The sequence below is a fragment of the Alosa alosa genome, chromosome 15 (assembly GCF_017589495.1).
Source record: "Alosa alosa isolate M-15738 ecotype Scorff River chromosome 15, AALO_Geno_1.1, whole genome shotgun sequence".
In the NCBI taxonomy this organism is placed as follows: domain Eukaryota; kingdom Metazoa; phylum Chordata; class Actinopteri; order Clupeiformes; family Clupeidae; genus Alosa; species Alosa alosa.
Window position 1 is genome coordinate 22409418 of NC_063203.1, and position 27576 is coordinate 22436993.

Sequence of the window (27576 nt, forward strand, 5' to 3'; positions counted from 1 at the left end):
ACTGATTGGTCAGTTTTAAAAGGGCCCGCCCGGTTTCGTCCAGTTAGCACTTTGCGGGCACCAAACTGGGATTTGCCCACCGTTTTAATGTCTCTTACTGAAGGCCCGTATGAGCCCATTTTAGATGCAGATCTGCGATCTTTGTCTCTGAAAACTAGCTTTCTCCTGGCTCTTTGTTGGCCAGGCTGGCGTCCGAGGTAGCTGTCGCCCTCTCCGTCAGCGAGACTGCCTGAGGTGGCAGGCAGGGGCACTGGCGTGTCACTTTGGCCTAATCCAGCCTTCCTGCCTAAGGTTCGAAGTCAGCAGTCTATCAACCAGGTTCTGGAGCTGACCCAATTCCAGCCGTCTGCTGCCTCACAGGCAGAGCTGGCGACAAGTTACTCACTCTGTGCCCAGTCAGGGCTTTGAGAGCTTATCTGGCCCCGCGCAGTCGTTGAGGAGGGAACACACTCAACTTTTGTCTGTTATGGGGGCGTGAAGCAGGGACTACCGCTTTCAAACAGCGGCTGTCGCATTGGCTGGTTGAGGTTATTTCCCATGCCTACCAGGCTCTGGGAATGCCCGGTCCCCTTCAGGTACAAGGGCTCACTCCACCAGGAGTATGGCTACGTCTTGGGCTGCCCTTAAGGGGGTACCAGCAGCGATATCTGTGCAGCGGCTTCATGGGCGGCGCCTTGCACTTTTACCAGGTTTTATAGGGTGGGCGTCCTTTCGGCCAGCTCGGTTGGCGACGCTGCCCTCATGTCCGTGACGGCGAGGTTTTAATGGTTAGCTTAGAGCTCCTCGCGCTTTTTTTTTGGTATGTGTCATCCCTTTTTTAGGCCGTAGTGACGGTCAGAGTGAGGTCGAAACAGATCGTAAAGCCACGCATGTAACTATGGATCTGTGAGACCGAGGATGACCGTCACTATCCTTGTCATTTCGGACCATCCTGAGGCTCAAGGTAGGGAGACTGAACCGGGAGCAATCTCCGCTATTTACAAGCTCGAGTCGTTCTGCTTCCGGAGGTCATGGGCATGACTTTGTTGACATATGGTCTCGGTGATAGGCAGAACGAAGGTGATCATTCCTTTTTTAGACCGTAGTGACGGTCATCTCTCACAGATCCATAGTTACATGCGTAACTTACGTTTTTCCACCTACTGGTTTCCGAGCTGTTCCCGAGCCTGTCCAGAGGTCATGTATACCTATCAACAGCAGCTGACGGCTACCCACGTCGACAGATTCGCTACATATTCATAAACATTTTACTGGCCTTTGCATGTCGCACCTCAATAAAAACTGCACTGAACTGAACTGAATACCTGAGCACTACATTACTATAACATTTTCCAGCGGGGAAAATGCTTTTTTAAAGTAACCTAATTTCGATTATCTGTGTCGCGCTGGATTCGAACCCTCATCAGCAAAAGTATCACCATGCGAGACCGCCTCGCTATTCACTAAACTATCAACATCTACATAACTTCCAGAACATAATGCTGTCTTCACTCAGTAGGCCATGATTCACCGTTTACCGAGTATTTTGAAACAACTGGTTACCTTGATTTTAGGCTTCAAAACACATAACTGTATCATGCACTCTACCTCCTGTTACACCTCTGCGCTGTCCATGTGCAAGGATTTGTCATAAATTCTACCAGGCAACGCACGGATCATGAAACAATGGGTCTAAAACAACTGGTTACCCTGCCCTGGAAACGCATGATCTCGCTCTTAAACAGCTAGGTTGCAATAGCCTACGTTCCTTGGATTCATACACAGTTCACGGGCCTTTGCGTGTCGCACCTCAATATAAACTGTACTGAACTGATCATCTGAGCGCTACATCACTATAACATTCTCCAGCAGGAAAAATGTTTTTTTTTAAAAGTAACCTAATTTCGATGATCTGTCGCGCTATTCGAACCCTCCTCAGCAAAAGTAACACCATTCGAGATCGTCTCGCTCTCCACTACACTACCACTATCTACTTCAAAACTCTCAGGACATGACGTTCTTTTCACTCAGTAGGCCATGATTTACCGTTCATATGAATATTTTGAAACAACTGGTTACCTTGATTTAGGCTTTAAAAACATAACTGTATCATGCACTCTACCTTCTGTTACACCTCTGTGCTGTCCATGTGCAAGGATTTGTCATACATTCTGCCAGGCAGCACACGGATCATGAAACAATGGGTCTAAAACAACTGGTTACCCTGGACTGAAAACGCATGATCTCGCTGTCAAACACTCAACAGCTGGAGCTGGAGAGCTTTTGGTGCAAATTAACTAGCACATAATGTTGGTATATGCGCAAGCAGCTTGTGGGGATCATCTGTAGCCTAATTTAGGCAAGGTAACCAGTTTCATCCCAATTTAGAACAAGCTGCTTGTGATAACAGGGATATGAGGTTAACCTTTTAAAATTAAAAACCTGAAATGAAAAGCATTGTAGGGGTTGCAAATATTTATCTTCCTTTGTAAACATAACGCTGTATGATAGCATAGGCTATAACGTTGGAAACGAGACGCCATGGCCATAGAAATCTGCTTGTCCTAAACCAAAGGAACTGGCTATTGTAGCTGTTTTTCGCAGTCTCGAATTCATGCGTTTCCAGGCCAGGGTAACCAGTTGTTTCAGACCCATTGTTTCAGAATCCATATGCTGCCTGGTAGAATTTTTAAATCATTGCACACAGATGGCGCAGCGGTGTAGCAGAGTGCACGATATGTTTTAAACCTAAATTAAGGTAACCAGTTGTTTCGGAATATTCAGACAAACAGTGATGTATGACCTGATAGTAAATAGACCATTGACACAGTGTTGATAGTGTAGTGGGGAGCGGTGTGGTCACGCATGAAATTCGTTTTCCTGAAGAGAGTTCGAATCTAGTGCGACACGGATCATGGTCATGGTCATTAGGCGACTTCTAAAAAAATAATTTTCTCGCTGGAGAATGTTATAGTGCTCAGCTGTTCAGTTTAGTACAGATTATATTAAGGTGCGACACGCAAAGGCCAGTAAAATGTGTAGGCCTATGCATCCAAGGAACGTAGGCTATTGCAGGGTAATGCGTTTCCAGGGCAGGGTAACCAGTTGTTTTAGACCCATTGTTTCATGATTCGTGCGTTGCCTGGTAAAATTTATGACAAATCCTTGCACATGGACAGCACAGAGGTGTAACAGAAGGTAGGGTGCATGATACAGTTATGTTTTTTGAAGCCTAAATCAAGGTAACCAGTTATTTCAAAATACTCCGATAAACGGTGAATCATGGCCTACTGAGTGAAGACCGCGTTATGTTCTGGAAGTTATGTAGATGTTGATTGTTTAGTGGAGAGCGAGGCGGTCTTGCATGGTGATACTTTTGCTGATGAGGGTTCGAATCCAGCGCGACACAGATAATCGAAATTAGGTTACTTACCGCTGGAAAATGTTATAGTAATGTAATGCTCAGGTATTCAGTTCAGTTCAGTGCAGTTTTTATTGAGGTGCGACATGCAAAGGCCAGTAAAATGTTTATGAATATGTAGCGAATCTGTCGACGTGGGTAGCCGTCAGCTGCTGTTGATAGGTATACATGACATCTGGACAGGCTCGGGAACATCTCGGAAACCAGTAGGTGGAAAAACCAGAAGGGGCACAACACCGGTGTAACGTTGGTAAATCTTCCATTGCACAGAATGATTTTGTAGCACGTGCAATAAATGACAGTCGAAAGATACAAACAGTGCTACTATCAATTTGCTTGGTATAACCGCATTTATAGTTTTCTACAAATGCAATCAATCAAATGGGCCTCCATCACTCAACCAACGCTAACGGTAACATTACGTAGGTCCTTATTGATATTACAAGATTAACGTACCTGCAGTAAAAAACAAGCATGTCCGATAAACATCCTCAGATTTATATCGGCTTCAAGAAGAAATGGGAATTACACTTCATGTGAACATCGTCCTATCCTTATTAGATGTTCGCTGCGGTAAATTACAGTCCTTGTAGGAAGCGTCCATTGTTTTTCCAACAAAATTACGTCTCACTGCAACGATGCGCCATCTAGTGGACAAACGACTACTTATCGCCAATACTGAAAATGCAGCCATGATGATGAATATTTATTTTGGCTTTCCTTTAAATCTTACTGAATTTGTAATTATGTATCGGCTGTTCTAATACCGATAGTATGTGGGTGCCTGTGTGTGTGCATGTGTATATGTGTGCACTGCCATTTACAGGCCAATGAGTGTACAGTCACTAAATGTACACATAACCTAATTTTTTTAGACCCCCCCCATTTATGAAATTCTACGAAACTTGGCATACCCCCAGAGAATGCCAGGTCAATCATACACATAAAATTTGGTGCAGTTCTGAACATCTTAACTGAAGATAGGGGCGATTAAAGCAGAATAATATTGCATTTTCATTTTTTACCGGGGGGGTGGGGGTGCAAATCACAAATGAGTGATTATGAGGCAGGTTGATGTGGGCCCTTGAGACCAACATACCATAAAAGATTATTCATCCTCAGTGCCACGGTTCCGGTAGTTATTTAGGAAAAAAAAGTTTTTTTTTTTCAGGAAGTAGATGACGGGAAAAATTCTTGAAATGTGTGCGTGTGTGTGTGTGTGTGTATGTATGTGCGTGCTTGTGTGTTTGCCTGCGTACAGTATGTGTGTTTGTGCATGTGCATGCATGCGTACATATGTCTACTGTGTGAGTATGTGTCATACGTATGATTACTGTAAATGTATGTGTGTGCGTGTGTATCTGTTTATGCACATGTGTGCACATGGAATGGGTTAACATGACCCCTGGAGGCAAACATACGGAAAAAATTGGTCATCCTAGGCCCTACAGTTCTCAAGATATTCACAGAGAACTGTGTCTGCCCTACCCTCCTTTCGGGGGGTCCAGTCCAGCGGGGGGGCTACAGATCAAAACGAAAAACGATGGTTCCATGCTATCCATGTGGGGTTACATGCCCACCGAGTTTCGTGTACCCCGGTCTTTCAGTGTCCCGGGAATCATTGACGGAAATTTGGGCATGCGAAAAATAAAATAAAAAAAAGGAAAAAAAACAAAAGGCGGTCATAATGATTCATACCCCAAATATTGATTTAATTCTGATTTTCTCTTTATCAATTATGTTTGTTCTGACTGAAAATGACACTGTTTGTAAGACAATGTGGGAGAAACATGGAATTAAAAAAGAAGCGTTTTCATCCTTTTTTTTAGCATTTTTATGAAAAATGGCATGTCCAAAATTATTCATACCCTATTTAAATAATCAATGGAAACATCTTTATTTGCATTCACAACTCTCAAAATGGTTCTTATAATATCTACCAAGCCCCTCCATGTCTCCACAATGATTCTAGACCACACCTTTTTAACAGCAATCCGGGTTTTCCGTCAGGAACGATTATTTGCCATCACTCTGGCCTTGTGCTCACTTTTTAGATGGATTGAGGTGTGGACTCTGGCTCTGCCACTCTAAAATGTTGATAACCATTTCTTGCCTTGTTTGGCTGCATGTTTTGGATCATTGTGTGGTTTAATGGTCCAATGATGCCCATTGGGGCAGGTCTCTCGGCAGACTGAAAAAATATCAATGTAGCACCTTGTTTTAGTGTTACTGTTTACTTTGAGAAGTTCACCAGGGGCCCGTTGCACAAAAGCAGAATTAAAGGTCCCATGTGTAAGATCTTCTTCCATCTAGTGTTTAGGGATTATATTGCAACCTAATAGAACTACGGTAGCCGTCGCATATCAAAAACATACAGTAACACCAAATTCACACCAAAGATCCGCGTCAAGACGAAACCGTCGCAGAAGGAGTTGCAGCGGTGTGAATTAAATGGTGCACGTCATTCCCAGCTGTTGCAAGCCATCGCAAAGCATGTTACCATATCTAGTCGCAGCTCATCTCGTTGCGAATCTACTTAGATGATGGGAATAGGTGTGTCAAAACATAAACTTTGACAAAGTGGTCCTGACTGAAATGTTATTTAATGAAATTAGTTTAGTATGTATAAGTCAAAAGATAAATGTATGAATAATAAATATAATGTAACATATACCGTTAAGTAAAGAAAACGTTTTATTGAAATAATAACAACAACAAAAATGACTACACTCACTGTAACAAATTATTTGCCCTTGGTGTTATCTTAACTTCTATTCTTTTGTCAAGTTGACTGTGATTCACCACTGTTGTTCTGTTCAAATAACTTCGAAATCTGTGTTATTGCCTGTATTGTCTCTGCGAGACACTCTGGCAATGAGCCATGATGCACGTTACTTTTCCCTCTTGAATCCCGGGGAACCAGCTAAACTGATGAAGACAGTGCTGCAACATTGGAGGACAGTAAACATTGTTCGTAGTGTTATCCGATTGCGTCGAAGTCCGAAATCATTCAGAGTAAACATGTCTAGTGTTATTCAATTGCGTGCAGTGAGATTTTTAAATGCATGCTTGTTGCCGCCCCTCGAGTTGGGCCATTACATTGTTCGTGGCCAGACCCTTAATCTTTCTAGATTACCAGGGTCTGGATTTTCCAGGTTAGTAAATTAGTGGCACAGTTGATACAAAATAATATTTGTTGTTATGTAGTGTAGTTTCAACTAAGTTCATGAACAGTGTTTCAACTTTGATTTTGAAGTCAACTCAATAATACACTTCTGAAGTCCGCCTACTAAAAAGCTGGCATCTTTGAGATGGTATCTTGTGATTTTTATCTATGGGAAAATAACATGGGGGTTTTGAATTATCACACCTGATAAACTCTCGCGTGGAGGAAGAAGTCTGAAATGCAGACGTTTTGCTCAACACACTTTTGTCCAGTGCCTTCGAGTGATCTTCGGTAGGTCAAGACCTTAGATTTTTGCTCCCTAGAGCTAACTTGCAATGCAACTGCAATGCAACTTGCCATATATAGTTAGTTTCAATTAACACCCAGACCTCCTTATATGGGCAAAGATAGCAGCTTTGTTTCTTTTTTGTAGGCAAACTTCAGAGGTCTATATGTGGGCTGTACTTAAAATGGTCCCAACTACAGCAGTTAGGGATTATGGAAATTCTACTTTCTTGTTTATACGACTACACTGTTAAAAAATCACAGTCTCTGTGGACAGCCCAGGTTCCAAAGACGGCAACAAAAACAACTTGGGCCAACCAGAGGGGTGTTCCGTTTAGTTACAAACCTGGATAAGTTAACTCAAAGCAAGTGGTAAACCTCCTACCACAAGTGCCCTATGGCATTGTTTTGTTAAGAGAATGAAGCCGTACAGCTTCTCTATTAGCAGGTTTACCACTTACTCTGAGTTAACTTACCCAGATTTGTCTAAACCACGTACTTAAAATATATACAACATAACAAACACAACAAATATAGAACATAACAAACTGTTCCAGCAAATCACAGACGAGATGCGCGTTTACGAGAATTTCAATTTCACAGGAGGGGGGGGGGGGGGGTAGTGAGCGAGCACTCTGTTTTGTTTGAATGTCAACAGAAGTGACGTTACACTGCATCGCTAGAGCATCTTTAAGAAACATGGGTGTTGGGTAGGACAGATCAGCATATAGGTCACAAATTCAAAGACACTTTGAGTGTCTTTGATGAACACAGGGTTTGTACAGGTTTTTGAAATCCTTGAAAATGCTTGAATGTATTATCAAGGTTTAAAAACTTAGCATTTTGTGTTGCAGTGCTTGGAAATGGTTGACAAATCCTTGTTAAACAGAAATAAATTAAGTCAGAGAGCCAAATGAAAACTGCCCTGTTGCCCACAGCTGCACTTGCCCAGTGATAGCCCACGGTAACGATAACACACCCTCCCACGGCTTCCCCTGTGACAGCAAACAGCACACAGACTCTGACTCCCCAGTCCCCACTGAGAGCCTCTGCATCCTCCTCCTCCCTGTCGCCTAACAGCCAATGGTCCTGCTCAGTGATGATCTGTCTTCTTGTCACTTCACAATCGTGTTGCGTCAGTAGACGTGTTTACATGGACTTTTTTTCAATCAGATTGAAATTAATCTGATTAATGATTTCAGCCAAACTATTTAAAGGATAAAAGAAGCATGCGCAATGGAGTCAATCAGCAGTGAATCAGTCCAACTGTAAATGCTTCATGTAAAATAAGGAATGACACTGAACCTGTATGTGTGAGACTGAGAGAGAGCGTGAATGCGAGGGGAGTGGATGGTCTGTGTCATGACTTATGTGAAACAGGTGGATCTGCAATGAACTGAGTATAGACTAATTGTTAAAAAAAATGTATGCCGAGTTGCCGTTTTCAAAATGTATTTTAAATAATGTTCTATTTGAAATGCTCTACACGATCAGCCAGCCATTTGTGAAATAATCTTTCTCAACTCAGCCAAAGGTGCAGCTCATGTTCACTGATAGACTATGTATACACATGCAAATGAATGCACAGATTCCAGTAATGGAAGTTAACCCTTATGCATGACCTACCAATACACTCTTGAGTGGGGTCAAAAATTATCCCAATTAGAATGAAGACGTTTCATGCTGTACATTTCTTTCATTTTAGTTAAAGATGATGATTTTGAACAACAATAATTATATGTTTTGGTAACACTTTACTTGACGGGTGAGTTCATGACACATTCATAGCAGCTGTCATAAACTGCACATAAAGCATTCATGACCGTTTCATGAGACATGACTCAACATTCATACCAAACCTTTCATGAATATGGAAGACAAAACAACGACAACTTGTCAAAATAAAAGTCCAACATCGTATTTGTGTAACCTGGATACATACTTGTCAACACTCCCGGGTTTCTCCCGTATTTCAAGGTCATCTCCCAGCACCCTCCCGTTTTGTTATTTCTCCCTGAAAACTCCCATAATTTGCATGGCCATCAAACTTCATTTTAAAATCATTTATCCATTCAGGTTGCCAGATTGTGTATGAAATACACCCTACACATACACGATCACTTAGTTTCAATTTCAACCATTTTGTCGTAGGCTAAAACCTGGCAACCCAAAACCCAAATAAGGAAGCGGGTGCCAACTGCGCAGGCTGAGTCTCGTCGTAAGCAAGCGGGCTAGTTGAATGGACTACTCCAGAACTAGCTGTTGTGAAATTGTTGGGAATTTAATTGATTAACACATCACATAAACTGTTATTGAGTGTTGTTGATACACTAAACTTGTTCCCTCGGAACCAAATCTGACAGCAAGCAGCTTTGGGGTTTTGGAAGTAGGCTGCAGGCAGGCAGCTGGTGGATACATAACTGGCATGCGTAAGGTAATGGTAAGGTAAAAGCAACGACCGAAATGCAGTGTTGCCTAGTCAAAACTGAATTGCAGATATCTCTATCTGACGTTTCGACTAGTCACAATTACGTTACAGATATCTTGAATGACAATTCCAACTATCCAAAATGTAATTGCGACTAGTCAGAAAGACGTTGTTGATATCTACAATGTTAATTCCAGATAGTCAAACTTAGCGGGTAAATGATAAAATCGCTTGCCATACATTACTAACCTCTGCACCACAACACCCACAATGCCCAAAATCTACAAATATGGGCCCTGGAGAAATGGAAGTGTCCATACCAACACAGAATATGTGAAGTCACATGATTTTTGGGTGTATTACTGACAGTGGGTGTGGAAGGAATATGTTGGTGTGACATTTAGCAGGTTATGCAAGTCCACATGGACTTACATACCACATAGGGCAGGGCTATTTACAGTATGTTTATATTAGATTAGATTAGATTCAACTTTATTGTCATTGTGCAAAGTATAAGTACAGAGAGAACGAAATGCAGTTAGCTTCTAACCAGAAGTGCAAAAAAAAGCAGAAAAGTACAATGTGAACAGTTTAGATGGGTAGTGCAGTATAAACACTATTACACTATATTGTATATACAGTATGACATACACAGTGGTATGGTTTACAGCAGTGGTATCAAACTCATAGCAGGGGGTGCAATTTATTGGAATGAGACATCACGGGGGCCGTCATCGTCATGGTCATTATAATTTTTTCTGCATTGGGTATCAGAGTGTTGTTTGATGATAAACTCCTTTGCTATACCCACTTATCAGCAAACAAGTAATAGTCATGTAGGCTACTGCTCTCTTGAAATACTCTACTACTTCCATGTCAGTTGTTTTGGCCTCCTCCTTCCTGAGTATGGTTTGAAGAGCTAGGTTTAATAAATTTTTCATGTTTTCATATGTTAGAGATATGGCTCATTACACATTGTTGAAGACAACTGGGTGTGAATATATATATATTTTTAATTTTCCCTTATACCCAAAACACTTGAGGGGGCGTATGAAACCTGCTGGCGGAACTGATCTGGCCCCCGGCCCTTATGTTTGCCACCCCTGGTTTACACCCCACAACTGCACTACCCTATCCCATCCATAGTGTCCATTTATTTACAAATGTACATATTGTAATTACACTTATACATAGCCATATTCTACTGCTGTATTACATAGTCATATTTATTTTGCTCTTATAAGGTTACTGTTAATACACTGCACATACTTATATTTAATTTAAACAACTGTATGCTACTGTCTACACTGCACTATATCTTTTGTCCTGTCTATGCACCACCTACTTTGTACATCACATTGCACTTGTTCTGCTTTTTTGCACTTCTGGTTAGACACAATCTTTGTCTCTGTACTTGTACTCTGCACAATGACAATAAAGTTGAATCTAATCTAATCTAATCTAATCTAATGTGCAGGGTATTAACAGATGAACCTTCTTTAGTCTCCTCAGGAAGAAGACACACTGGTGAGCCTTTTTAATCAGGGTAGAGGAGTTGAGGATCCAAGAGAGGTCCTTGGAGATGTGGACACCCAGAAACTTGAAGCTGGTGACATGCTCCACCTCCGTACCGTTGATGAGGATGGGGGTGTGAGTGCCATGTTTTGACTTCCTGAAGTCCACAATGAGCTCTTTGGTCCTCTTGGTGTTGAGAGCCAGGTTGTTGTCGGTTCACCACAATGTTAATAGGGTGACCAGATGTCCTCTTTTGCTCGGACATGTCCTCTTTTTGAAACCTAAAAATGTGTCCGGGCGGAATTTCAAAATCGTCCGGGATTTTGTTTATTCTAGCTGTTTATTCTAGTGTTTACAGCGAATTTGCATTGCTCTCTCTTTCATTCATGTTTCATTCATGGATAGCCTATATATCTATGTCTTTCATTCACATACTAGTCACGCCCTCCCCCTACAGTTTGCTTTGCATTGAGTGGAAAGTGTAGGGTGTTGAGCCTGACCTTAGCTACCGTCATTGGTCGATAGTAATCTCAAACATTTATTTTAAATTTATATTTATAGTTGCAATGCAATTATGTGTATTCTTTAATTGACTATTAGTCTTTGCATGTGATGTGTCAAGAGCCTGTGATCTAGGTCTAGACTCTTCAAGTACCATATGTGTGGCTGTGGCTTCATTATGGCAGATTATTTTGTGCAGTTATTTGACAGCTTGCCACCAGTGAAACACTGGAAACATTTGCTGCCTTTGCAGTGATAAGGAGGTATATCATTAATTCTAGCAAAAGCTTTACGCCTTGTAGACTTTCCTCCAGCAGCTGCCTAGATCTCAGTGAACACCAGCGCCTTTGTTCCAACGTCTGGGAAGACTCCAAACAGATAATTGGCAATAGATTTCTTCATGTCATTCACACAGTGCTTCAGGCAGGAGAGTCATGAGACTCATGTGACCCTCCCTCTGGCCAGCAGGATGGACTCTGCTCTGCATGTTTATAGGCCTCATTTGGACCGGGATCACATTTAGGACTGGCAGCGATGATGTTCTTGCCGTCATAGACTTGCTGTCTCATCAACTCTCTCTTTACTTTCATGCCATTGATGACTGCTTTGTTAAACTTTTTATACTGCTCCTGAGTAAATGAACACCCACAGCGTATACTGCTTCACTCCTGGTAGGTATGGTTGTATCTGAAAGACATAAAGACATACAGACATACTGATATAGCCCTATAGTACATACCTCAGCCCTCTTTATATTCAAAAACCTCTTGAAGACCTATCTCTTCTGAGAGTACCTCCTCTTTTAGCACTACTAACAGCTGGACATGCTGATCTAACTCTTTTTGCTATCCTGACCCGCCCCCACACACACACACTCACACTTTGCGTGGACTGTTTTCTTAATATAGTGTCTATATGAATATTCTCATGTGAAATGCATGGCCTTGTCTGTGGAATTGTCATGAATGGTTTATAAACTGAAAAAAGGAAAAGTCTGTCAAGCTGCATGCTATCCCCACAAGTCGCCACTAGATGGAGCCAGTCAGCTGTTACGCTTTCTCCCCAGATCTCCTCTGGAATGACTGGTTAACAGTTTTTCACAATTTTTTTGAAACCGTCCAACCTTTTCTCAAACCCCAAATCTCAAACTACATTCACAAAACCTCTGACAACCTCTGCAAAACTGAACAAACGCCTCAAAACAGTTTTACCTGTGCTTAAAACCAAACAGTGTCTTCAGATCATCTCACAAAGCTGTCAAAATGAAAACACTACTGAGCAGTCATTAGACACTACATCAAAAAATGGAAAACAGTGTTCAATGCAGCTCATATAGCTCCAAGAGATACTTTCATTGTTTGCAATACAGTAAAGGCATTTTGCCTCTAAAAAACAAAACAAAGCAAAAACTCGGTGGATGTCACATTTACTGTAAATCCAGTTAAAATAAACTTTTGAGAATGAGGGTTTGTGTTTGCAGTTTTAAGAAAAGGGTGGAATGTTTCAAAAAATGTTTTTTTTTGCAATTGTGATCTGTATATCAGAAAAGACACACATTTCAGTACTGTAAATGAGAAGTACATTGCAGTCTACAGCCTATAATGTACTCTGAATGCACTGGTTTCTGTCCATCATTGATATGAACCTGCGCTGTTCAGCAACCTGTTTACACTGTGAACTAGCTTATATTGGTCGTGTCACATCATTTGAAACAAGTGTGACCGATTTTAAGTCGTGCGTTTAACATATGGCATTTGTGCTTTCTGTGTGTTTAACTTTTGCCACTTGTGGCTACCTCATCAAAAGTGCAAAATGTGTTCTGTTGCATGAGAATGTGTTTCGAGTTTTGCAAAAAAGAGTCTACGAGATCTGCAAATTGTGTTTCATGTGTGAAAACTGTTCATGGTTTTTCCAAAAGATTCAAGAGATGTTTCTTGAAACGTGCATACTGTATATTTACCAGCATAAACAAAATTTGTTTTATATCCTTGATCACAGACCAGCATAAGGACCGAATATGTACTGTATTACAGTTTTATTCTGATTGCTTAAAGGAATTATCCGGAGTAAAATGAACGTTAGATCAATTTACGGATGATTGGGAGTACATACGTTGAGTTGACATCCAAATCATGTCATTCGGATGTGTTTTGAGAAAGTTCGATTTTACTGTTTTTAGTCAAAACTCGTTCGCCTGGAAGTGACCGAGGCATGTCATTTCGCCGCTACAAAACGCTATTTTTATACCTCTTCTACAGTTCCAAACAACATTACACTTACGTGGTAGTGAGTAGAGGGTCCCTAAAGTATCCCAAGGTCTTTATGTGGTCGGATAGAGTCCAGAATGAATTTCATCAAGCCAGTACCTTTCCGGAAATATTGATATTGATATATTTGCTGCCATTTTCAGGGGAAAGTCCGTGGGAGTCGATTGCTGAGTTCACGCTGGAAATTCACAATTTCGTTGCCGTTTTTTTTTTTTTTTTTTTTTTTTTAAACATAGTCCAGTCCATACAACTTCATTTCAATTTCTAAAGAAATACTGGACTGTTTTTTTTTTAAAAAAAACATTAAAAAAAAAACATTTTCATCTTTCATCTTGCGTCACACCTCAACCCACCTCAAAGCCAGCGCTGATTGCACGTTCGTTTGGTGAACTGCTCCAAATTCTCTTTAATGAAAAGTTGCCAGACTGATCTGCGAGTGAAACCTTGAAAGCTTGCGAGATCAGGATGGTCTCATGAGGCTAATCTTAAGGGACCATTCCATAACCACTCATTTCATGTATAGCGCCATCTAGTTAAAAACAAAAAAGTAAAAATGAGGTGTTGTAATTGCAGGAATCTGTGACCTAACATGGTCAAAACTGCACGAAATTGGAAGTGTAGGATCATTATGACACCCTCTGAATGCATGCTAAGTTTCGTCGAATTCCGTTCATGGGGGGCCACACAATAAATTAATTTATGTTACTGTACACCAACTGGCCTGTAGGTGGCCGGAGACAGTTTTCTGTGAATATCTCGAGAACCGTAGGGCCTAGGAGGACTACCTTTTTTTTATGTTGGTCTTAAGGGGCCATGTCAACCCATCCCATTTTCACGTATTTCATGGTCAAAAGTGCACGAAATTGAAAGTGTAGGATCATTATGACACCCTCCGAATGCATGCCAAGTTTCGTGAACTTCAAAATGCAAGCACATCTGGTAATTGGTAATACCCACACACATACCTGAAAACACTTACAGAGAAAACTGAACACCAATCAGTCTGAGGCTTAGCACTACAAATAGACTTCAGGTAAGTTCAAGTGTGTACTTACATTGAATACCCGTGTACAGTTCTGTATTTGCCCCCATTGCCTAGCGGCCCGAGACGACATCTCCTGCGATGTCGACGAGGACTTGTGGCAAGATCTGAACAGAAGGCAGGATCCATACCCCCCCCACACACACACACACACACACACACACACACACACACACCTGCCACACTCAGTACACACACATAAACAAGAAAAAACTGTCCTTTGTTTCCAATAGCAATTTCTCTAGTAATTGTTTTTTTCTTTTTACTTTTGTTTTGTTGTTTCATTTTGAGTACATTGACTTACAGTATTGCATTGATAACTGTAATTGTATTTTTCTTTATTTCTGTAAGAATGTTTGTTTTTTGTAAAAACTTTGAAAAGCAAAAACGCTTACCTGAGTACTGCAGAAATTCTATTTTTTAGTTTCACAGAAGACTCAGTGTGAGAAAATGGCAATACAAATAAGACTGTAGTGTTTTCATATAAAGCACATCAGTGTGTTGCTGTTGATTTGAAAGAGTAATTAAAATGGGCATGTGTGTAATTACATTTTTAAAAAGGATTGTTGAGTTTTGATTGCAGTTTCATTTTGGCATAGGTGTGAGTTGTTTATTTCCAATTGCTATGTCTTATTTGGCTGTTTCGACATAATGAGCCAAATTCTGCAGAGTGTGTAAGCAAATAGGCAAAAACTGTAATGACATTAACTGGCTCATTAGATCATTCGCCTTATTCACCTGGCGGCCAGAACGAGGCAAACTGCCAAAAAAACTCACTGTAGAAGAAGAACAGGCCAGCGGCCTTCTTCTTTTTCGGTGAGCTTTTTTCTGGCAGTTTGCAAACGGAGTGCATTACCACCATCTGCTGGACTGAGGTGTAATAAGTGTACCCTGTAGCCTCGTTCTGGCCCCCGGGTGAATAAGGCGAATTACAGGTTGGTGAAGTGAGGCAATCTAGAAGTTGTGTTTTAATTCACATTTATTGTTTGGTTGGATGGTTATTTGGAGAGCACTCTATGGAAATGCTATGGCTATCATGTGGCATAAACAAATTGCCTATTGTATCATTCATAACCCTTTCATTGGCTCATGAGCTAAAAGGTAAAATCATCAGATGATTCATATACTCATACCCAATACATCGATATAATAATGCAAACAAGAGTAAGACTAGTAATACATACAGACAGACAGAGAGTGGGGACTTGCCAGGTTGTTGAAGGTGCCAGTGTTGGATGTCAAAATCGGGATATTGAGAGTTGTAGTCGAGCTGAACTTCCTCAGGTTGTCAGTGATGATGAATAGGGGACTTAGAATGGCCATTCTATGTGTGAAGTGAGGTCATCTGTGGGCTTTTAAATGCTTACTCTTAGAAATAACATACGCACCACTCACGTCACACCTCCCACCACTGTACACCAGTGTCGAACTGACAACAGTGTCAAACTGACAAACAAGCAAGAATCTTTTATTGAGCACCGGTGTTCTCCAGTGGTGCAGATCAGAAAGTTAACTCATAAGTTAACAGTTTTGCAAAGGAATTTCGCAATCAGGGACAGTTTTATTCTGTTGCACTCAAGAAATGATTCTATTATGATTCTATATGAGTACTATTACAAAGTACCCAGACAATTAAGCATATGTATATATATGTTGCTATATACAGATATGAAAATGTATAAAATTATTTGTATGGCCACCCCAAAATACAGTCTCTTGTCAACATCATTGTGAGTTGACTTGTGTTAGCCTATGGTGATGTGGGTCACCCTGTTTTAGTTAATGCAGTCTTGGGTGATCTTGTGTTAGTGAATGCAGTCCTTGGTGATGTGGGCGATATTGTGTTAATTAATGCACTCCTTGTTGATGGGGTCATCTCCCTGACTACCCCTGCAGGCGACACACTGATGCGTGCAACGATAGAGGGGCACATGCTGGTCAATCTCCTTCAAGCTTCCGGAAGCATCCTCGTCACCGTTCCAGGGCTGTGAGAACACAAAGGCCTTGGGGCCCTGGTACTTGGTGAGCAGGTCCAGGCCCGGAAGGAGGCTGTAGGGGCCGTTGACGTTGGCACAGGTCCTCACGCAGGGGGCCGTGAGGGTGTAGAACACGACGCAGCTGTCCGGTTCAGTTCTGTCCAGCAGAACCTGCAAGGGGGACTTGCTGGGGTTGGGCGGGTACAGCAGGATGTACTCGGCACGGACGCTGAGCTTTTGGACCTTCATGGCCACCGTCTTGGCTGCCATGAGCTCCTGGCCTTTGTAGAAGCTTTTCTTCAGGCCCTTCTGGACCGCCTGCTGAGTGTCGTTGGGGAGGAACCTGTCCTGGATGGAGTCGAACTTCGAGGAGCAGTAATCCTGGTGGACATTTATGGCCACGCCGTAAGGCTTATTTTCACCAGGACTGAACCTGCAGTAAACACACATCACATTAATATTTGGATGAATACATAAATGAATGAAACACATCAAAATGTGAATAAATTAATATTTCACACCTTTGATTTTTTTATTGTTAATATTATACATATAAGTAGTAAGTATTTCAGTATATATACTCTTTTGATCCCATGAGGGATTTATCCCAATCTGTGAATTAGTGAAACACACTTAGCACACAGTGAAGACACAATGAGATGATGCATACACTAATCCTGGCGCAGTGAGCTGCCTGCAACAACAGCGGCGTTCGGGGAGCAGTGATGGGTAGGTGCCTTGCTCAAGTGCCTACTGGTCAGGGTTCGAACCGGCAACCCTCCGGTTACAAGTCCGAAGCGCTAACCAGTAGACCACGGCTGCCCCTATATATCCCCTATATACAGTATATACCCTATATAGCGATAAATGTGACTATTTCCCACCTTTGGAAAACAAATATTGATAATTTCACATTTGTGATTTATTTTGTCTATAAATGCAAAACTTAATGTGTCCAATGCTGTGTGCTTTTGACTCATGTGGAGGTCACTCACTTGGCTTGGAAGTAGTCAATGATTTTCCTGAGAGTGTTGATGTCCACACCGTTACTCTCAGCCAGGACGACGTCAGAACAGAGCAGACACAGGAGAAGACACACACCTGCACACACCTATGGACAATAACACAGCATAACACAGACTACTCACACACCTGCACACACCTATGGACAATAACACATAATACACTACTCACACACCTGCACACTGCTATGGACAATAAGTAAGGGATAATGTATAGAACGCCAGTCATTATTGGGAAAATAAGACGCCAGCGGAGGGGTCTTGTTCCGCCCTGAAATTTTTGTAAAAACGGACTGACTATTTTGAATGTGATAATTTCACTGGCATAGTAGCCTACTGTGAGACTGTATCACGATAGACAGCTATGTGTGTGTGCGTGCAAATTGGGCCTGTTTGGAAGACAGTCCAGGAGATTTATTTTAGACCCAGTCCATCCCTATTCCCATGAACTACTCACACACCTGCATACATCTGTGTAGGCAACATGACAACACAACATGGAACACTCACACACCTGTAGAGGCAATACATAAGACAGCATGGAACACTTGCACACCTGTGTAAACGGTACACAACACGGAATAGTGATATTGTTGTGTTCTGTGAGTAATCGCTCTATTCTACATTAAACCACAGGGTGGTCCTGAGAGCCACTGCATGATGGGAAGGCAAGAGGAGACTCATGAGCATTGTTGCTTTTGGCTCACTTACAAACACACACACACACTCACTCACTCAATCATACACACACAAACACAGACAAACACACACACACTCACTCAGTCATACACACACAAACACAGACAAACACACACACACACACACACACTCACTCAGTCCCCCACTCACTCACACACAAACACACACACACACACAAAGACAAACACATACACACACACACACACACACAAACACCTAAGTCTTTCTTTCCATCAAGAAAGAACAAAGTAAAAGAGATGAGGACATGTTAAAGACAATACAACAAATAATGAGAGAGAGGATGAAAAGAGAGGAATAGAAGAGATGTACAAAGACAGAGGTTGGACTTGCCATGTTTCTCGGTGCCAGTTTGGTTGTGGATCAGCTGGTTGATGAATTGTAGACTTGTATGAAGCTCAGTCTGTGTGGAGCAGGAGGTCCTGTGAGAGTATGCTTAACTTGTCCAGACACTGCTCTTCACAAGCCCAGGAAACACAGCTCCTCATGTGAAGTCAGCACATCTAACACTAGATGCTGAAGTGCTAACTCCTGCATGCTTTCAGGGCTTACAGATACACACTCTCTTCTCACATCTCAGACCACATGGCCTCAGAGTGCTAAACGAACAAACACACTATGTGTCAAGTTTTATTTCAGTAAGTTTTATTTCAGTGTCAAGTTTTATTTCAGTAAGTTTTATTTCAGTAAGTTTTATTTCAGTGTAAGTTTATTTTCCTTTTTCAAATTTATGTTAAGTTCTAATTGAATTAGTATATATTATTTGATTGTTATATTATTATGTCATATTTGCATTTTCATTTATGTTGATATTGTACAGCACTTTGTAACTTTGTTTTGAAAAGTGCTATATAAATAAAGATTATTATTATTATTATTATTACTATGCAGCAATATCACACTTTAATACATACTGTATATTTTACATACAACAAGTGTTGATATCAATTTCATCCTGTTGATGGTATATATATGTATAGTTGTATGAAGGACATATTTTCTTTTAGTCAGGTACCTCAGTTAGTCAGTTCGTTAAAACCACAGGAGCAAAATAGTGAAACAAGATATTATTTTGTGTAAGTGACACAATAATAGATATTCTCTCTCTCTCTCTCTCTCTCTTTCATTGCATATGTATTTACAGTATATACAGGTGCTGGTCATATAATTTGAATATCATGAAAAAGTTGATTTATTTCAGTAATTCCGTTCAAAAAGTGAAACTTGTATAATGTATACATTCATTCCACATGGACTGATATATTTCAAGTGATTATTTCTTTTAATTTTGATGATTATAACTGACAACTAATGAAAACCCCAAATTCAGTATCTCAGAAAATTATAATATTGCGAAAAGGTTCAATATTGAATACACCTGGTGCCACACTCCTATCAGTTAATGAACTCAAAACACCTGCAAAGGCCTTTAAATGGTCTCTCAGTCTAGTTTTGTAGGCTACACAATCATGGGGAAGACTGCTGACTTGAAAGTTGTCCAAAATACGACCATTGACACCTTGCAAAAGGAGGGCAAGACACAAAAGGTCACTGCTAAAGAGGCTGTCTGTTTACAGAGCTCTGTGTCCAAGCACATTAATAGAGAGGCGAAGGGAAGGAAAAGATGTGGTAGAAAAAAGTGTACAAGCAATTCATGGGTTTCATCAGGTCCCTTTCCACAGGTGTAGTAATCAAGCACCATGCAATCTGCATTGATAAGGTGCTTGATATTATACATCTGTGGAAAGGGACCTGATGAAACCCATGAATAGGGAAAACCGCACCCTGGAAAGGATTGTGAAACAAAACCCATTCAAAAATGTGTGTTCAGAAAGAGTGGACTGCAGCTGGAGTTGGTGCTTCAAGAACCACCACGCACAGACATATGCAAGACATGGGTTTCAGCTGTCGCAATTGTGTCAAGCCACTCTTGAACAAGACACAGCGTCAGAAGCGTCTGGACTGCTGCTGAGTGGTCCAAAGTTATGTTCTCTGATGAAAGTACATTTTGCATTTCCTTTGGAAATCAAGGTCCCAGAGTCTGGAGGAAGAGAGGAGAGGCACAGAATCCATGTTGCTTGAAGTCCAGCGTAAAGTTTCCACAGTCAGTGAGGGTGCCATGTCATCTGCTGGTGTTGGTCCACTGTGTTTTCTGAGGTCCAAGGTCAACGCAGCCGTCTACCAGAAAGTTTTAGAGCAGGCAAAAGGATCCCCAAGTAAGTATTGAGTGCTGTATATGTACAGTGATTAATATTCTAATTATATGACCAGCACCTGTATATACACAAACCTCTGCCAAAATGGACCAAATCAATGCGTTCCCTTTTGTGTTTGATAGTGTCAGATTGTCTATCATTGCATATCTATCTATCATTGTCTATCATTTGCTCGATGGCGTCATGAGGCTAGTTATGGTAACCTTAATACTGTGAAAAGGGGTCAACAAGGTACAGTAAATAGTGGATATAAAAATAAAATGTTAGGCAGCACCATTCTTTAAAGCCTACTGTAGCTCGTATTTGGACAGTCTTTTTTCCAAAAGGAACTTCAGCTGTAGGCCTACTTCAGCTGTCACAAAATGTAGTGGAGTAAAAAGTAAGATATTTGGCCTAGAAATGTACTGTAGATAAAAGGTTTAACAAAATTGTAAAGAAGAGTAAAGAAAAAGTGACTTAATAACAGTAATTGAGTGTGGCAAATGTACTCAAGTAAGGTCCGCCACTGATCCTACGCGGAAGCGTTTTCAGTCGGAATTGTGCGATCATTGGTCCAAGCTGCCAAAGTCAAGTTCCCTCCCACATCTGTCAACTTTCGGTTTCAAACAAGTTCATAGGGATTTATTTGTGACGATAAACTAGTAGATAGACCAAGAAAAGACCTCATGCTGGAATTATCATGAAATCCCATGCAAACTTTTTTTTCAAAAACAAGTTCATGCCTGTTTTGTTCACGCATTGCATTGTGGTCATATGACATTTTTAGGGTTTGGTATATGTTCACATTCTCTGCAATTTGCGTGTCTGTTAATTCTAGCCTAAGAGGTGATTCGCTGCATCATCAGTAATTGACATCTCTTAAAGGGATATTCCACCATTTGGGGAATTGCACTCATTTTCCACCTCCCCTTGAGTTAAACAATTTAATTTTTACCTTTCTCCAGTTCATCCAGGCTTTCTCTGAGTCTGGCGATAGGACTTTTAGCTCCAGCCTAGCATAGATATTTGAATCGGATTAGACCATTAGCATCTCATCTGCTAGCATCACGTTTAAAAGTGACTAAGGTTTCCGGTAATTTTCCTATTTAAAACTTGTCTCCTCTCAAGTTAAAAAGTGTAATAAGACCAACAGAAAAAAAACGTGGGCGATTTTGAAAATACTCTCATTCATCCATAATAATCAAGTCATAACCAATTCGTCTGCTGCAGCTCAACCTTGTTGCTGGAAGTTAGCCCACGGGGACTATTTTCAGGTGCTGCATGATATCATTGTGCTGCTGCGCCCATGGTCTTTTTTTATTATTGCGCTGGAATGAGGGTATAGTTCCATGTCAAATCAGCCTAGAAAATTGTAGTGTAATTCCCCAAATGGTGGAATATCCCTTTAAAAGTGGTGCGTGAGTGAGCAGGTCATCTCATCTCTTATATCTGTATCTCCTGCATTCCTCCATCCTCCTATCATTCCTTCCTCGTTTGCTTCACAAAATTAACTACAAGGAGGGGTTAGGAAAAGAGGAAGGGAGGATATAGGATAGGAACCCTGTAAGTGTGTTGGGTCATACAAGCGCTTTCTGTCAGCTCAATGCCCTCAAGGCAGTTCCTCTTCTACCTAGTGGGTCAACTCTGAAGTGCTACAGTGCTACTACAATGGCTGGGCCGTTTCATTCATAGACAATATGAACAGTGTTATTGCAGTGGACTTCAAGTCTATAACCTACTGTATGTTTTGTAGACAGTTATGTGAACATACAGTATAGTCCAGTGTAAGACTCAAATGTCCAATTAACATGATCAGTGTGTGTATAAAGTGTTTCATTTTCTCCCCCTGGAAAAACAAAGCATAAAAGCATCATAAAAGATGATTTTTTATGGGTCTTTATCTTTATTAGTCATGAATTAAACACAAATTGCAGAGAAAATATATTTCAGTGAGCTCATCAACACGTTTGTTAAGACTGAATACAGAGGAATTATTGCTTATTGAAGAATTTTAAAAAAAGCTAAATGCAATCCAGACAGTGGAAAGGTTTAACATTACTTTGCACTTCTTCAGACAATACAGCACAAGTCTCTCTGACATTGCTAGGCTTGTCTTCTAAACATTTTTTAGACTCTGTGTTCATTGTGTGACCTAGCAATCACATTTTCCAAGCAGTCTGTTCTCACCAGTCCTGGCTCTTGTGACTACATGCAGTCTTTAAGATTTTTGTCTGTACAAGCAACACAATTATTGTTATCTTTACAACGATAGAGGGGGACACGCTTTAGGACTTCTTTAAGGTTGGTGGAAATATCTTTGTCACAATCATACTTCCATACCTTTGTAAAGACAAAAGCCTTTGGACCCTTGTGGTTCTCGAACATGTCTAGAGCCTGTATGATACTGTAGCAGCCCCCAGGTTTGGTGCAGGTACTTGTGCAAGGGGAATTATAAGTATAGAACACCACACATCCTGTCTTGTCATTATCTAGCAGTTTTTTCATGAGAGACGTAGCTACATTGGGTACATTCATGAGAAGATACTCTGAATGTTGTTTTTTTGTTGATCCTGTAATGGGCTTTGGTCTAGCTGCAATCAGTTTTTGACCCTTGTAGAGACATTCAGGACTGTTAAGATCCTTCTTCACAATGCTACCAGGATATTTGTTAAGGAAGTTGTTGTCGAGGTAGTCAGCACACTTATCTACAGGCGCATTGAAGGCTATGGCAACCTGGTTTTGTCCCGGTTGATAGCTACAGAAGATCAGACCGAAAAGAAGAAAAATAACACTCTTACTCACAAAACCACAAGCAGAATAATGCTATTCCATGGCATGACCATTAATAATAACGCAGATATTAAACTGATGAAGATAAAACGGTAACTAAACCATATGGCCCCTCTTATACTCATACATGCAGTAATGTTTGCATATTATGCATAGACAGAACCTACTTTTGGCGAAGAAACTTAATGGCAGGTGCGAGAGTATTCTGGTCCAGAGTTTTTTCCACACCCCAGACTCCAGAGAAGAAGAGACAGAACAAGATGAGTCCCCTCAGCACACCTGCACACACCTGCACAGGTAAGACAGAAATTAAATTATTATTCCAAAGGGCTCCACCGATTGTCCAGCCTAGGGCTACTTTAACATTATGTTTAGTTTTCTTATGGTGAGATGGCCATCCCCAAAATATGTCACATGGGGCGCAAGGTTCGCGGAGGTGAACGGCTGGACAAACGCGAAACGACAAGGTGTTAACTAAACAATTTAGTAGGCCTAAGGTAGACAGGCTTTGTGGTTAACTATGAAAACCAGTGACGTTAGGCTAGTCTGTCACAGCTAACTTCAAGCACAGAAGCTTACACGCGCAGAAGTTAAAATTCAATATCAGCATCATGAGATTGCTATCGGAAAATCCTGACAGGCAGGCTCGGACTGGTAATCTGTACAACCGGTGGGCCGGTCCACATTTTTTTATTTTTTTTTATTTAGCCTATTTGCGGCCCGTCATGTAGGCCTAGGCCTAGCCTATAAATGCAGTTGCATCCATTTGGCTTGGGGGGGGTGACAGGTCAATCATTTTGCCCTCTTCATGACAGGTTCAGTGTGTGTTACGATTGCGCCCCCCTGCCCCACCCGTCAAGTGGATTTGTCCAAGCAGCCGCTAGGTTTGGGATGTAGCCTGGGCTGCATAAGTGCCCTCCGCTGACTGGTGTTCACATCATCGCAGTTTAACCGTAAACAGCAATCAGAGGTCTAGTTTTATTCCATAAATATATTGTTTTTATAGACGTTAGTTGCACACGCTACCAAGAGATCCATTTACTGCACCATGTAGGCTACTGTAGTGCTGTTCTGTCAACATAAAGAAACTACGGGTAGCCTACAATTTTCGCACAACTTCAAAGTATTTCCCATATAGTAGCCTAGGCATAGCCTAACTTTTAGCTCACAAAGACAGTGAAAGTGAAACTTGGAAAGTGGAAGTCTCTCCACTGACTGTTACATTAGATGCACAATCAATTGGGAGTCGATGCAGGTAAGACGTATTGTAACAAACTACAAGGTTGTCTCAGAATGGGTTTTATTGGTTATGCACCAAAACACACAAACACATAATTCCGGGCCAGACCTGGCCCTTATTCTCCAGCACTAAACATCTATATGAGGCTGTATCTAAAACACACACCAATCAACCCTAGTTATGAACAATGTAATCAGCTGCAAACATAAACACAACAGACAGAACATACAACGTTGTCAACCCACCTGGTTTAGAACATAAACATTACACACATACACACACTGCACAGCATCATGGGAGCACAGTCATGAACAGCTGATCATTACAGTATCAACTGGTAGGTTAGTAACGAAGGTAGCCTAATTTTGCAAAATGTGATGAAGGCACACAAACTTGGGCAAAAACGTTTAGTAGGCCTATACACTTGTGGTGATAGCCTACGGTTAATGTGAATCGCAGACTAAGCCTATAACCAAAGGAGCACCAAATAAAGGCTGTGGTTGTGTTTCTACAAAATGTTGGCACAAAACGTAATTTCTGTCAACTATGACGATGTCCATGTTCAGTAGCCTATATTTTTCATTTAGTCAAGCAGTGTCATGTGGTTTAATGCATGCGGTAACATGACGTGAGACAGACAGAAGATGAGCCTGTCTTTAGTAGCCTATCCCTGAATCCTGTCCCTCTCAAATCACTTTTTAAAATGGTGTGATTAGCAACCAGAATTAGAAAAATAATCCCGGACACCTCCGGACCCCAGTGTTATTGTGATTAGGCTATAGGTCCAAGAGAAAAAAACAACTTCATAAATTATGTCTTTTTAAATCAATTTGTTGACCTTTACCGTTTCATGGCTTCTGCCAGCTGAACAGCATTCTTCAGAACGCAGCTGATCAACCCGTCTACTTTCACTTTCAATGAAATCCACTGAAAGGACTAGGCTACTTACGGCGTAGTCTATTCTGAAAGAGGTGAAGCACAAAACCCGTCGTCATTGTCAGCAGCCTGTTATACATAGCAATGGTCTGTGTTAGGCCTAAAGAAATATAGACTACCTCTGACCGACAGACACCCCCCGTACCACCCCCCCTCCCTTTAAAACTCAGTGGAGATACGAATTGCGTGGGTCTCATTTTCAGTTCGAAAAAAACGGAATTCCGGATTAAATCGGAAGAATCACCCTGGTTATAATGTGATTTGAAAAACGCAAGCTTAATGACGCCCAAAACTACTTCAAGAATTGGATCGCAGGGACCAGCGTATTTTGGTCTAGAGTCTTATTTTCCACAAACGAGACGCAGGACAGCAGGAACAGCCACAGAAATGTAGACAGCTAGCACATGCACACTAACCTGTAGAGACAACACACACACACACACAGAAAGAGAGACAGAGAGAGGGAGCAAATCCATGTTAATTTTCATCACAGTTTGAAGATAATTATCCACAATAAATTAAAAAGTACTTGCCATCGTTGAAATCTGCTGCTACTTTATTAATACAGTTGTATGTAGTTGAGCTGCACCTCCTCAGCCTGTCTGTAGCTGTGCTGATGTTGATATGCAGGAGAAAGTGAGAGCCTGGGGGACTTATACAGCTTTCTACAGACCAGCCCCTTACAACCCATTTCTCAACCCATTTCTCAGAAGGACACAGCCATTCCATCCGCTGCCTTACTGAAACGCTGACTCACTCTGTGTGTGCGTGTGTGTGTTTGTGTGTGTGTGTGTGTGTGTGTGTGTGTTGGGTGCCTAGCTGTTCCTTGGGAAATAGGGTTTGTTTTTGACTATGCTAGCTTGCCCCCTAGCTTTCACTATCTTGAATTTTGCTCAAGGAACAAATAGAAAATGTCATGAGCCAAGAACTTTGTGATGCCATGGGCTTAAGAGATTTAAAAATCCAGGTTGTGTTTTTCTCATAAGCAAAACATCCCTTCTGCTCTTGATCCTGTCATGATTTAGCTGCCACTAAAAAGCTGTTTTCATATGTGAACCCATTAGCAAACACCATCCACTTATGTCATCTGTATACAGCTGCACAACTAAACAAGAGCAATCAGGCAGCATACCTCTGGCCCTGCAGTCTTGCAATATTGAAATCAAAATACCCCTATGAGTCTGAGGTCTTTAGGTCTTTGTGCATTACATGAGATTCACAGAGCATGAGATGGTGTTGGTTGCCCTATTGTTACATACAACCAGAGGCCCTCAGTGCAAGAGCAGTATGACGCACACACTGACCATGATCAACAATGCTCTTATCTCTAAAACAGATTCTTAATGGTGATCTGCAAATCAACAATTACAGCATGACATGTCGACCTGTGGGGTAATTTCTTCTGAAACCGGAAATGTTGTGACTATGGAAATAAAGAGTATTGCTGTCTGTTCTGTGTTGCCACTGGTGACAAACAGTGTTCTTTCATTTGCACTGAGCAGAGAGATGAACATTAAAAGGGCAGGATCAATACCCATCTCCATGAAACTAACCATGGGCCAAGTAGCGTAACTTGCTAAATCCCACTAATTCTGCTGTCAGGCAATTTAGCCAAGTACAATAAATATGGATAAATATGGATAGGCATATGGTTTGCAATCATTTGCATAATCAGAAATTGAGTTTACAAGAATGATCAGTGTGAAATATGTGTCAATTTCCTGTCTGTGTGTGTGTCCACCCTTGACACTATGTGGGTCATATGCTGTTCATTCTGTGTTCCTCCCTCTTTCTCTTTATTGCTTAATTTTTTCCAGGGGATGTGAAACCTTGTCCAGTGTGGTGTGGATAACATTCTGGTGCACTTTTGAGATAAAAAAAAAATAGCCTGGTAGTCTCTCTTCCTTCACCTTTAATAATGTCTTTGGTTAGGGTCTCATGATGATGCCCATCTCCAAAATGTTTGACAACGATCCCAACTTTCATTTGCACTATATTGCTTAGATATCTATAAATAGCAAAACGCCTATGCTGATCTTAATCATCGCTACTCATGGGTGGAACCATTTGTCATTTAAGTATCAGCAAGAGAATAA

General features: G+C 41.2%; 2 protein-coding genes across 2 annotated transcripts; both read right to left on the bottom strand.

Moving 5' to 3' along the window:
* Positions 1–15782: 15782 nt before the first annotated feature.
* LOC125307902 lies at positions 15783–18069 on the bottom strand. Its single transcript, XM_048264033.1, has 3 exons — positions 18064–18069; positions 17576–17691; positions 15783–17013 (listed from the first exon to the last, which is right to left on the bottom strand). The coding sequence occupies exons 1-3, from the start codon at positions 18067–18069 to the stop codon at positions 16449–16451; spliced, it is 687 nt and encodes a 228-aa protein (XP_048119990.1). The 3' UTR covers positions 15783–16448.
* A 3961-nt stretch (positions 18070–22030) lies between these two features.
* On the bottom strand, positions 22031–26093 carry LOC125308472. The gene is made up of 3 exons (XM_048265015.1): positions 26014–26093; positions 23472–23593; positions 22031–23269 (listed from the first exon to the last, which is right to left on the bottom strand). The coding sequence occupies exons 1-3, from the start codon at positions 26014–26016 to the stop codon at positions 22720–22722; spliced, it is 675 nt and encodes a 224-aa protein (XP_048120972.1). The 5' UTR covers positions 26017–26093; the 3' UTR covers positions 22031–22719.
* Between the last annotated feature and the right edge of the window lie 1483 nt (positions 26094–27576).